This window comes from Pithys albifrons, chromosome 20, assembly GCF_047495875.1.
Source record: "Pithys albifrons albifrons isolate INPA30051 chromosome 20, PitAlb_v1, whole genome shotgun sequence".
Lineage (NCBI taxonomy): Eukaryota > Metazoa > Chordata > Aves > Passeriformes > Thamnophilidae > Pithys > Pithys albifrons.
This window is the reverse complement of record NC_092477.1, coordinates 7,740,568-7,753,126: the sequence shown is the minus strand read 5'-3', so window position 1 is coordinate 7,753,126 and position 12,559 is coordinate 7,740,568. Positions and strand designations below refer to the sequence as shown.

The 12,559-nt window shown below is 43.5% G+C and overlaps 1 protein-coding gene across 5 annotated transcripts in view; it reads right to left on the bottom strand.

Annotated features, from left to right (window-relative positions):
* The window catches only part of SPTAN1 (spectrin alpha, non-erythrocytic 1), a 47,264-nt gene extending 35,023 nt beyond the window's left edge, over nucleotides 1–12,241 (bottom strand). For all 5 annotated transcript variants that reach the window (XM_071574182.1, XM_071574184.1, XM_071574183.1 and 2 more), the window contains exons 1-4: nucleotides 12,159–12,241; nucleotides 3,655–3,894; nucleotides 2,923–3,048; nucleotides 885–1,025 (exon numbers count right to left, since the gene is read on the bottom strand). In XM_071574182.1, coding sequence (XP_071430283.1) covers nucleotides 885–1,025; nucleotides 2,923–3,048; nucleotides 3,655–3,891 — 504 coding nt within the window. In that variant the 5' untranslated portion in view covers nucleotides 3,892–3,894; nucleotides 12,159–12,241. The remainder of the gene's footprint in view (nucleotides 1–884; nucleotides 1,026–2,922; nucleotides 3,049–3,654; nucleotides 3,895–12,158) is intronic.
* Nucleotides 12,242–12,559: the final 318 nt, after the last annotated feature.

Below are 12,559 nucleotides of genomic sequence, written 5' to 3'. Positions count from 1 at the left end.
AGACAATCACAGTGTTTAAAGTCAGATTTAAAACTCCGTTCCCCACCCCAACACTTCCATGTTATTGCAGAAAATATACAAGATCCTTGAGGGAATTATTTTTATATCTTTCTTGGCTATATTAATTTTTCAAGTACAAATTCATAGCACAGAGTTGACTAGAATTTGCTTCCATTTTAGACTGTTTCTGGGCATTTGCTGTAGGCTCCTGATTTCTGCATGAAAAGTGCCCTGTCATGTTCAGTAACAGTTATGAAGTTTACAGTTTGAACCCACAGTGACACAAAATAGCAAACCATCATTAAGAAAACCCATATGACCATTTTGTGGCTTTTTTCCCCCTTGACAGTGTGGTTTGTGGTCTGTTTCCTCAGAGTTCAAAGAGTCAAGAGTCAACAGCTCTCCTGCAGTTCATGTCCTTACAATGTATATCTAAGGATATTCCAATCATTAAGTAATTACATACACACTGCTGGGTGCTTGGGTTGGCTCCTTTCTATAACAGATCATTTAGAACATTTACTAAAGAAACATTCAGAACATTTATTAAAGAAACATTTGCTTTTACATGGTGTAGATTTCCCTTCTAGGAAAATTGAATTTTATTCAGGTCTCCTCAAAGGAAACAAAGAATTCATCATGTTAACTGTGCTCTCCAACACACAGACTTCCTCTGACTCATCACTTTTTTATGGCTGCAAAAGAACAAACAGCAGTTTGCACACCTGCTGCTGGTGCAATATAAATAACTAAATCAAGTGTTCAGTGCCTTTCCAAGCTCTCTGTGACCACCTGACCTTGAGGGGCTCTGTGTTCACAGAATTTTCCACACAAACACATCAGATTTCCCACCAAGGGCACAGCAAAGGCAGGTGATTCTGTACCTTGTCGTTGATCCAGTCCATGACATCCTCACATTCCCGCAGGAACTGCACCAGTTTCTGTGCCTGCAATAATTTGACCCCCTTCTCTCTCATCTTTTCCATCAGTAATTCCCATAGTCGGTGCAGCTCCTGCAGTCGAGTCTAAAACAACAGGATGTTGTTATTAAAGCTCAGTATCAGACAAGATCAGATTTAGTCCCTTCCTGACCTTGACGGTAGATTTTACTTTTCTGAAGTTGTACACCCTAAGCCTTACTTTAGGCAAAGGGTTCACAAACCTCACAATTCTATCTCAGCTTTCAAATTATGTAAAGTGTTGTAACAACATAAAATTAGAAATTACTATTCACATATTTCTATTAATTAATGAAGCTACCAAATGGTTATATTTACATAACTATGAGGTAAACATTGAGACAAAATTTGATGCTAATATGAAGCAAGACCAAAAATTTGCTGCTTTTCCCTTCAAATGTTCAGGCTTTTATATGTAAGTCAAATCCCAATAAGTGAATCTCATCTTCCTTTGGGAATGTATTTTTATCTAAAATAACAGTTTGTTGCAAGTCAAACTGGTGCCATTTTACTGTATTTTAACCATTTCTTTTAACACTAATCAGGTAACATATTTAACCAGTGTTGTTCAGTAATATAATACTGACACACCAGGAGTAATTATTAGTTCTAATATTGAGTTTCTGGCTGAACTCGGTGTTTCAAAACTGTTGGGAGGCACTATAAATTTTAAAGACAATGAAAGAAAAACCACACTCCCACACAGGCACACAAGTTGCAAAACAGGAAAGTATCTGCTCCACCCAACATCTAGAACGCTTTGCTCATCCAGACCTGAAACTTCAAAGTCATTCAAGAGGAGCTTTTGAACCTCCTGGGTGGAGGTTCCACCAAATCCACGCAGAAAGTTCAGTCAGGGAGGTTTAAAGGGAGGAAAGAGCTCTGGGCGCTGCCCCAAAGGATGGGCCAAACTGTCAGCAGGGAAGGAAGGAGACATTGCAAGCACAGGTTGCACAGCACAGCCACAAGTGTCACCTACTCGGATGTGGGACCCCACTTGGGTGGCCGTGACTATCGGGCGCTGGGCCGTCCTGTACGGCGTGAAGGACTGAACAGAGGCAGGTTATCACCCCAAACAGCACAAACAACAGTCAGGGGTTGGTTGTTTTTCCCATTTGTTGCAAAGATTTTACAATCACAGTGAGGTTTCTAAAGTAAGCACCACCTTAGGGCTTTTTTATTTTATAATGCACTAAAATAATCTGCTTGTCTTAGTTACAACCTTTTCTTAGCTACAATGAAATGATGAACCTATCAATTAAGGCTGACAATCACTTATCAATTAAATTTGCTAATCACTACAAAAATATCATGAGCTCCCATTTTGAAAAGTTACAGCAGTTTTCATCAAGATCTTACAAAGGAAAAAGCTTTAAACAACTTTGCAATAAAAAAACTGCGGCCATGACTGAAACTGAAAGGAGTGAGGCCCAGAAACAGCAGATTTAAAGTGAGAATATAAATTAAAGAGATTTGAATGAGTGGCCAGTACAACTGAAGCAGAAGGCAAAGATCACTGGAGACCTGATCTGAGTCAGAGCACCCAGAAATCAGATGGCTGAGGTTTACTGGTTTGGTTGCTTGTGTTACTTATCATTGCAGAAAATTAAAATGCTAAATATAAGCAAAAAATGAGTGATCAACATGCCTGACATCAGGCTTTGTGAATTTGATTTTGGGCAGAACCACAAGTATAACTCACTTGCCTCATGCCTTTCAAAACACCTTTGAACAGTTCACCTCAGAACTGGATCTGAGAAAAGCTACGAGTTGGGTGCTCATGAAAGAGAAAAGTACCTCTAAGCTTTACAAACATAAATTCTCTATTCAAACACCTGTAGAATTTTAAAAAGCATTTAGAAATTTAAAAAGCATTTAGGAATATGGAGTTATCTGTGCAATCTGGACAAAGTGCTTAATGAAAATCCTGTAAGAGCAGGGAAGAAAATGTTTTAGAACTCACTCTTATGGTTTCAGATGCAAAATGGCTTTCATTAATCATCTGATTTCCAGTCTCATCCAGTTTAATGATAGCTCCTGAATTGGCCTGCACCTCAGCCTCAAAGGCTTGGTGCTTCTGCAGCTTCCCCTGCAAGGAAAACATCAGAGAACGTGACTGAGACCTGAACAGTCTCCCCTACACTCCCCAGCATCCAGATCTTTAGAGTATTTTATGCATATTCAGTACTGACAAACAGCAAACCAGCACAGTCACAATCAGCTGTACCGTGTGTTTTATGGGTGGATTCAAACACCCCAATTGCAGTGATTTCACTCTTGTGTTTCCTCTTTTACATCACAGTGCTCAAACCCCTGAGAACCCTCCAGCTAATTCCACTCATACAAGCTTGTTTTCTACAAATATATATTTTTTTAAAATAGAAACAATAAGCACTAATTGACTTTTATTCACAAAGGTAAGGCATCCAACAAATTCTGGGATTAAAAAAGCTGGTTTTACTCTACATTACAATGATTTTTTTTCTGTGCTGATGTAGCATCTAATCCATTATTAGAAATATTCCAATTATATCAGCAAAGAAACCAGAACACTCTGTAAGGCCATGGGTATTCACATCCATCTTTCCTCACCACACTCAGCTCAAGTTTCACTTCTATGTTTGTTCTGTCCCAGCTGACCTGGAACGCCTTAAAATTAATAGTACAGGAAACAGAAAATGGCAGGAGGACTTGCCTGCAAATTGCTGGGGTCTTTGTAGTTTTCATCAGATGCAATCTGCAGTTTCTCTTGGATCCATTTCTCCAGCTCGTCTGCATCACGCTGGAAAAACTGGAATCGATAGGAATCCTCAAGCTTTTGGCGCCTTAGAGAAGAGAGTTCCTTGAACCTGTGGTAACGGTCCAACACCTGCTGACGCCTCTCTTGGATGTCTTCTGCTGTTTCCAGCACTTTTACACCACTTGGATCCATTTTCTGAAAGCCAAGAATAATAAAAATCAATGTTTTGTTTGTCTTGTAAGACATTGGGAGGGCAGAAAGAGATCCATGCAAGAAAAGCTGCTGTTATAAAATGAGTTGTGGTTCACTTACAGTCTTGCTCTGTGTGTGCAGGCATGTGTATGAAATATAAATATTATACATATAAATAAATAAAACCACACTTCTAGCAGAAAAATAATGGGAAAGGAATATTTACAAAGACATTTAACATCTACTTGTTTTGGACAACTATGGCTGCAGTGATACAAAGGCCGTGTCATCTCAAACATGCAAGTGTCTGATACAAGTGTTCCAAACAGGGATTTGTGCACGTGTGTGTGGATACAAACATAAAATATCTGTTGTGCAACACAGAAAACCTGGAAACACTCTATTTAAAATACTCATTGAAAGATAAAGAAATAATGTTGCTGTTCTTTGAACAACAGCTACCTGGCCCACATGTGCCTGTATATATTTTACAAACACACACACGGATCTGATGCATCTCCTCTTTGTTTTCTCAATTAAAACAAGTTACAAACCCACCCTGCCACTCTCCACACAACCTTTCAAAAGCCAATTAAGAGGCTTCACAGATCTGACCTTAGACAAGTCAAGAGACATTTTGTTTAACTATTCACCTCTCTCCGAAAATTCTTTTACATTGCTTTATATACTAAAACCTTATATTGTTACCACAGGCAGCAAAGACCTGATTACTGCTCTGCTTTAGCTCCTTTCTGTTAAAATTAGGATAACCTTTCATCTTCAGTTACTAAATTTTCCAAGAGTAATTCGATTTTCAGTAAGAGATGTGGGCAATAGAACAGAACGGTAACACAAATTTAAAAAGTAGAACTATTATTGTCATTAGAATTTGGATATTTACCCACTTATTTGACAACTGACTCTGCAAATCAAGGGCTGGCTGCAACAAACACTCTGTGCTTGAACAATTTTGCAATTAAATGTCTCCTGTGTAACTCAATGCTTTTCTCATCAATTCTGTGCCCATCAAGCTAAAGGTACTTCTCAATCCTATCAGAGACAGGGAAGAAACCCAGACTAGAACTCAGCCTAAAGGACAATCTGTTAAAACACATCTTTAAATTGTTTCACCCATTAATCAGTGCATGCTTTAATTAGACACGTGTCCTGCATAATTGTATGGAAAACTCCACAGGTTGGAAAGTGATCCACCCGGCCACATTTCCCCTTTGAGTTCCAAGCACTTGTAAAGGGAACAACTGACAGAAAGGAACATGTGGGGAGGAATCCACACATTCCTGAGCTCCCTTCCAAGGTCCCCACCCTTGGAAGGCAGGGACAGCCGTGTCTGCAGCCAGTCCTGCTCCCGGGAACTCGGAGCCCCAACTGCATTGCGGCACCTTCGGGAAGGGAAGGAAACTCAGCTTTGCTTTTGCTTCCCCTCATTACTGTCAAAGGAGGGCAAGGAAAAAAAATGCCCCAGTCTCTGTAGACTGTGTTACATAAAGGAGGTCCAGGTTTCCTCTGGCAGCAGTACCAAAATCTCCACTTAATTAGTGTATCTGAGTATTAAAAGCTCAACCCCCTGAACACAACTCGAGCTCAAGCACAGATCTCGTTCCCTGGGAAAGCAGCTGTTTTTTCCAGTGCTCTTTCAACAACCTTTTTCCTCCAGGAAAGGAAGTTATGGCTAAAAACTTCCTTTTCTGCCCTGTCATGCTGTGTTTGAACCCCAACAATGTTTGTTTTAAACTGCATTGTGTTCAGGAATAACAGTGGCAGTTGGTCCAACTGGAGCCCATCTCTGCTGATCCTGGTCTGGGCAGTCCCAGAAGCAAATTAAATCCTGCTTAGTCTCCAACTGCACAGTCATTCCCTGTACACCACAATTCAACCTGTATTTCAGTATTAGAAGGAACCTCCACAGACCAAGTGAAATCACTGTAAATTATTAATTTAGGCAATGATTTGAATTATTTAAATTATCATTTAAAATGCTCTTATGTTTTTAAAATCCAAACAGCAGACCTGTAATTCAGCCTGGGAGCTGGTTTGCCTCTCGCCACACAAGCCAGGCAATCTGGCTCCTCTTTTTGCTGGAATTGGTTAAAAGAAAGGCTCCTTTTGTAGCTACAGTAAGTCGAGCGAGTCAATTGTAAAAGAAGTGCTTTGGTGTAGCAATAATGGACTGTTCTTCCTGCAGCACCAGCGACGTCAGCAGAGCCTGTGCTGGCAGAGCAGTCACCAGGGCTGGGAACTCCAAAGTCAGGGATGCTGCAGAACGATGCAGCTCCAACTGCAGCACCCCTGGAATTCCAACCACCCTCCAAGGTGTTGCCTTGGCTCAACCACATCACTGGGAGGCATCCAGGACACACCTCTGCACCTTCTGCAGGAATCCCACCAAGGAGAAGTTGTGCTTTATGGTTTTACCACGAAAAACACTGGGATGTGGCAGTGCCCAGGCTGAGCCCAGATAACCAGAGGTGTTCTGGCCCCTCCCTGCGCTGCCTGCGCTGCACGATAAGGTCGGGCACACAGAACCTTCCAGAAGAACCTCGGCCTCCCAACAGCCCCAAAGAGCAGACCTGAACTCAATGTCCTCATGGCATTTGCATGTCCTCCTTTCATACTCTAACACTGACTTTAGGTCAGCTTATGTCTAACTACAAAAATCAGAAATGCTTTTTCTCACTGTTCCCTTGTGGTGCTTTTAAATGCCAACAAAAAGAAGTAGGAAATTAAGACAAAAAAAGAAGAAACTAATTACTCTCATCCTTCAATCTACAATGATTTGTTTTCCCCAGGGAATACCCCAGGGCAGGTACACACAGCCACTGCAGGGCAGGCGCTGATGTCAGCGACACCATTCAGGGCAGGGACAGACACGGAGGTGGCTCCACAGGAATTACAGCGGAGCCAGCAGAGCTGTCAGCATTTCCCTCACCAAAACATGCTCTCAGCGATTTAAAAGCACAAATGTGAAGCACATTCAGTGTACATTTAGTGCAGTTTTAAAAGCAATGACATGAAGCTTAAAAATTTAAACTCATTTGCCTGGAAAACACTCAGATATCAGTATATAAAGGTCACTGTCTTAAGGAGCAGTAAAATAAATGCTTTCTCAAGGTAAGTCCTGATGTTACACATATTCAGCATATGTGAGCTCAGTAGTAGCCTGAACAGGAGTATTTCCCTATCAAAACCCTCCCTGCTTCCCAAGTATGAACATGAGAGCAGCTCGATGCAATTTTTATGTTCATCGATATCACACCCCCTCAGTCTCATCTCAAGATTCAACTGGACTCAGCCACTGCCCTCCTGGAGATCAAGAGCAGATTGCTGATCTTTCTCCTTCAAGCAAAAAAGGGATATGAAAACAACCTTCAAAAGGACAGAGGGAAAAAATAACACTTATTTTTTCCAGCTTTCATTTCTCCCATTTACAGCTCCCTCGAAAGGCCAGGGAAGAAGCCACTGTGTGTGCCTGGAACACAAACCACAGTGCCTGGTTTATTGGTTAGTCCAGAGGCACCTTGTCCTGCAGATAAATCTAAGAGAATCCTGCTGGAAACATGCACAGCTCCTGCAAATGGAGCTTTGAACTTCAGATCCTTTATAAGGAACTGAAGGATGTCATGTCCTATACCATATCCTGGAGACTTAAAACACTATTGAGGCCAAATTAATGCCAAACCTTTTGGGTGGTTGAATTTAAATTTACAAAATGAAGAAGTTTTATGTGCAGCAGAACCCCATGTCCAAGTACTCTAATAAGGAAGGTCATGAACAGCCCCAAACCTCTCCAAATTCTAAGCCAGAAAAACAAGTCAAGTGCTGCAGTAAAAAAGAAAAAAACAAAATCAAGATGTGCTGAAGTTGCTGATAATGCTGTGGATTCCTCCAGAGTCACCACAGCACAGGTAAAATTCAGACATGCCCCAAAATTTAGGTACTGCAAGGACACAAGAAACTGTCGCATTAAAGGAAACAAGAAATGCAAATTGTTTCAACCAAAGCAGCTGCCAAGCCCATGATTTGGTTGTCAGAGGGTTTAAGCACAGCCTTGACTGTGCACTTTTGAAATATAATTAAAGACCTGCTCATTTTTAGGCATTTAATCTTAAAATCTTAATTCCACTATTCAAATACGAGCAGCTGAATTGCTCATCTGAATTTGGGGTCTTTATGTACAAGGGTTTTTTTGGCTTTGTTTTGTTTTAATAACACCACAGACCTTTGATAAAACTATGCAGGGCTGGCAAGGACTGCACCGTGCTGAGACTCCTGAGAAAGCAAATTACCTCGACTGCATTGCAGAAGTGCAGAGTTTACAGGTAATATGAGATTATATAATTAACCCCAGCATCTCCCACCCCCATTTGTTATCTTTTCATTGTCATTTGAATTGCAGGATGAACATTCACACCACCACCATTCCCAAATAAGATCTACTACTTGTGTTCCCCAGCTGAAATCTGGTCCATACATCCTATTTATTTTACCAGCACTGAAAATGAAACATCCCAGTGTACAAACAGTTACCCCACAACAATTCAAGGATTACAAATTTGTGCCAGTGAATGAACAGGAACCAAAGCCAGCCTTGAATGCACAATGTTCTGCACTGTAAATCTCACCATAGTTCATTTGCAGATGCTACAGAGAAAAAGATTCTGCTCAAGCACCTTTTAAAACAAAAAATTCTGAGAAAATTATTCCATATCAAGACCTGATGGCACCGAACTGCAGCAGCTCTAAAATGTTCACACATCATGCACCACAGACAGGAATTAGGATACTCAAAGTATTAAAGGAAAGGCAGGTCAGACTCACACTCAGTGCAATTAAAGCACCTGCTGTACAGAACAAACTCTCAAACCAGTGTTTTGTTACAAACAGGTCACTGCAATAAAGGCAGGCAAGTGTGGAGGGCACTTCATGCATTGCGTAAAATACCTGGACTTTGACTTTACGAAAGGATGAGAACATGATGGAGGAATGTAGAGTCTAAAAGGGAGGGGGAAATCAAGATAACATTCAGCTAATGACCAGCACAAAGATGTGGCTGAATTGGATTTCCCAGATGCAGCTTCTGTCACAATATCTGTTTATTACTTTCCTTTTGCTTCCCTGTCACATAAAATGATTTGGTGTTAATGTCACCCAAGCTACTGAGAATGACAGACCTTCCCACACGAGCAGCTGCAGAGGGTCCTGCGGGCCTGAGAGACCCCCAAAACTACCCCAATTACCCCCAAAATACACCCAGAATTACCTCAAAAATACACCCAAAATACAGTCCCAGGCTAGAGGAGCTGCAGAGGGTCCTGCAGGCCTGAGAGACCCCCCAAAACCACTCCAAATTATCCCAAAAATAATTCCCCAAAACCACCTGAAATTACCTCAAAAATACACCCAAAATGCACCTCCAGACTGGAGTAGCTGCAGAGGGTCCTGCGGGCCTGAGGGACCCCCAAAAACACCTGAATTCACCCCAAAAATACATCCCCAGATTGAAGCAGCTGCAGAGGGTCCTACGGGCCTGAGGGACCCCCAAACCCACCCCAAATTATCCCAAAAATAACCAACCAAAACCACCCGGAATTACCCCAAAAATACACCCCCAGACTGGAGCAGCTGCAGAGGGTCCTGTGGGCCCAAGAGACCCCCAAAAAGGAAAAAGAAGGTTACAACACAAACAGGAAAACTTAATTAATTTGCTATGTACTAACCTTTCCAATTAGTTATAAACAACACAAAAACCTGCTATAATCTGAAGGTCAAAAATAGAAAGTAAAGCAAGTTATCTGGACTTGGCAAATGATGGTTCTTGCTACAGCACAATCAAGGGTAATGGCTTAATTTAAAGACACAAATTCAATCAGCAGGTTTGGAATATAAATATCCACAAAGATGCTGACTTTCAATTAACACAGTAGAAAAAAAATGCACAAGTAGCTTTTTTGCACAAGGTGTTTTTTGAGATGCAGCAGTTAAATGGACCCAAATCAATGAATTTTCAGCTGAAAATTCCTCCTCCAACCCCACATTATTCCCAGGAACACTCTGCAATCCCTCCATGGAAAGCTGGAGCTGTGTGTGTGCCTTTGTGCTGGGGGAGCTGTCACATCTCTCGTGGCCTCTGCACAGCCTCACCTGGATCTGCACAGGGATCCAGCAGCTTCCCAATCCATCCGATCCACGGGCAGCCCCGGGAGCACAATCCAGGCTCCAGCCAAGCCATCTGCAATCTGCTCCACCCCATTTTCCTGCTGCCCACACTCACTCCGGGGACAAACGTGAAAAACAACCCCCCACACTTACACTAACATGCAGCAGAGAATTTGTATTATTTCCTCCAACACAGGGGCAGGGATTAGCTGCCCAAACCCAAGGTATTTATGAATAAAACAATTAAAATCCCATAAATAGATTAAAAAAAAAAGGCACCAGAGATACCAAATTATTTGCATTAAATTACTAAGATGAGTAATAAATGTCACAGTTGAGAAATAGCAATTTCTCATCAAGAGGTACCACCCTCTCTCAAGAGATTTAAGGCTTCTCCTACCTCACTGCTGTGCAGGAGAAAAATGCTTAAAAAATGCTTAAAATATGTAAAAGACAGTCTTTGATATTCACTATTTTTGTTATTGTTGCTGCCTTTGTTATTAAAATATCAACCAGGAACATGTTTTCTAACTTCATCAACTACAGGTCTCATAGATGCATCACATGCAAATCTGATTTTTAAAATAAAATTTCTATTTCAATCCAACCAATATGGATATTGTGGGTTCTTTGTCCAGCAAGACAGGAAATAAATTATTTCTTATGAACAGTGTAGCCTCTTATCTTGGTTCAAGTATTTTCCACAGCTTAACAATTCCATTATTACAGTTACAGATCCTGCACATAATGCAGCAGAAAACATCCCTTTTCCAGTCTTTTGTTCCTTATTTTCTCTGCACAATCTATAAATAAGGACAAATGAAGATTTCATGGAAGACTTCACTGCATGAAAATCCCACAGTGGGATTTCATATTTGTTTTGAACAAATCTGAATCCCTGAGCAAGGCCTTTCAGTGAACGAAGCCATCGGAATCTTCTGGCATTTCACTGAAAACAAAATGCCAAAAGAAAATGGATTATTTGTTTTCCAGAAAGATACAGAACCATTTCAGGCTGAGCTGGCTTTTTTGGGGTGGGTTTTTCTTTATTTTTCCCCCACGATGTGTTCATTTGCCATCTCCAGACAACTGCACTTCAAAAGCTATTTAAATATGTATGAAAGGCTGCTCAAGAGTCACGTACATTTTCCATGGAGCACACGAAGCTGGTTTATGATAAAACAGATACAAAAAATCCTGAACAGCCAATATGAACCCCCTGAAAAAATATATAGCAATACCTGCTTGTATTGCTGTATATGCCAGGGCAAATGATTGTCCTATTGGCACATATTTATGACCCAGCAATGCAGATTTGTGTCATTATAAGCCGGTAAGGAGTATGCGGGAAAAAAATTAAGAATTGGCTTGGATTTATTTTAAATTATATATATATATATATATATATATATATATATATATATATATAAAACATTAATCAGGGCAGGGACAAACCCTCCTTCTTCTCCGAAGGAGCCGTAGACCTTGCCCTGTATATCGCAGTGACACATCCATGGAAGGCACCGGGGCTGGGAGGGTTCCCTGTCGGTGTCCCCTCCCTGCCAGCCCCGAGACCCCCCGCTCCTTCCCTCGCTCTTCCCTTCCCCTCGCCCATCCCCTGACCTTGGACAGGGCTGGGCTGCCCAGGAAGCCATTGCAGTGCAAGGATTCCCGGCGGGGGCTCCATCCCCCGGCCCGGCCCGGCCCGGGCTGTGCCCCGAGGGGCGCGGCGGGGGCTGCGATCCCCCCCCGGGGGCGGCATTTTCCGCATGTTTATCTCTCCCCGGGGCGCTGAATGGCATTCCAGCCGCGGGTCGCGCTGCCCAGGGCGGCTGCGGCCGCTCCCTGGGAGGGAAGGGCTCCCGGGAAGGGCTCCCTGGGAGGGAAAGGCTCCTCGGAAGCCGCAGCCACACGCCCGGCCCGGCTCCGCCAGGCAGAGCCGCCCGGCAGCAGCAGCAGCACCGCGGCCGAGAGCGGCCTCAGCCGCGCCCGCCGCGCCCCTACATCTGTGGCCGGCGGTGCCTGCGGGGCTCGGCGAGCCCGAGCGGGGCAGGTGGAGCTCCCCCCGCCCGTCCCGTTCCTCAGCCCCTCACCGGGTCGGGAGTGCGCAGGGACGTCCCGTCAGCTCCGCGCCCTCCGCCACGGACCGTGCGCGCCGCCCGCGCCCGCCTTTTTATACCGCGGTCGGAGATGACGTCAGCGCTGCAGAGCGGCCCTGCCCGGGCGGCGGAAAGAGCCGAAGGCGTTCGGGAAGAGTCGGGAGCGCCGCGAGGAGACGCCACGCCCAGCCGGGGAGCGGCGGCGGGAGCCGAAAATACCCGAGCGAGTCCGGAAATAGCCGAGTGGTGCAGACAGAGCCGAGGGAGGCGGTCCGGAAAGAGCCGATCAGGTCCGGAACGAGCCGAGCGCGGGCAGGGTGCGGAGGGAGTTTGTGCCCCTCGATGCCCTGCAGGGAACGGCCTCGGGCACCGCAAAAACGCACAATTACACCGGG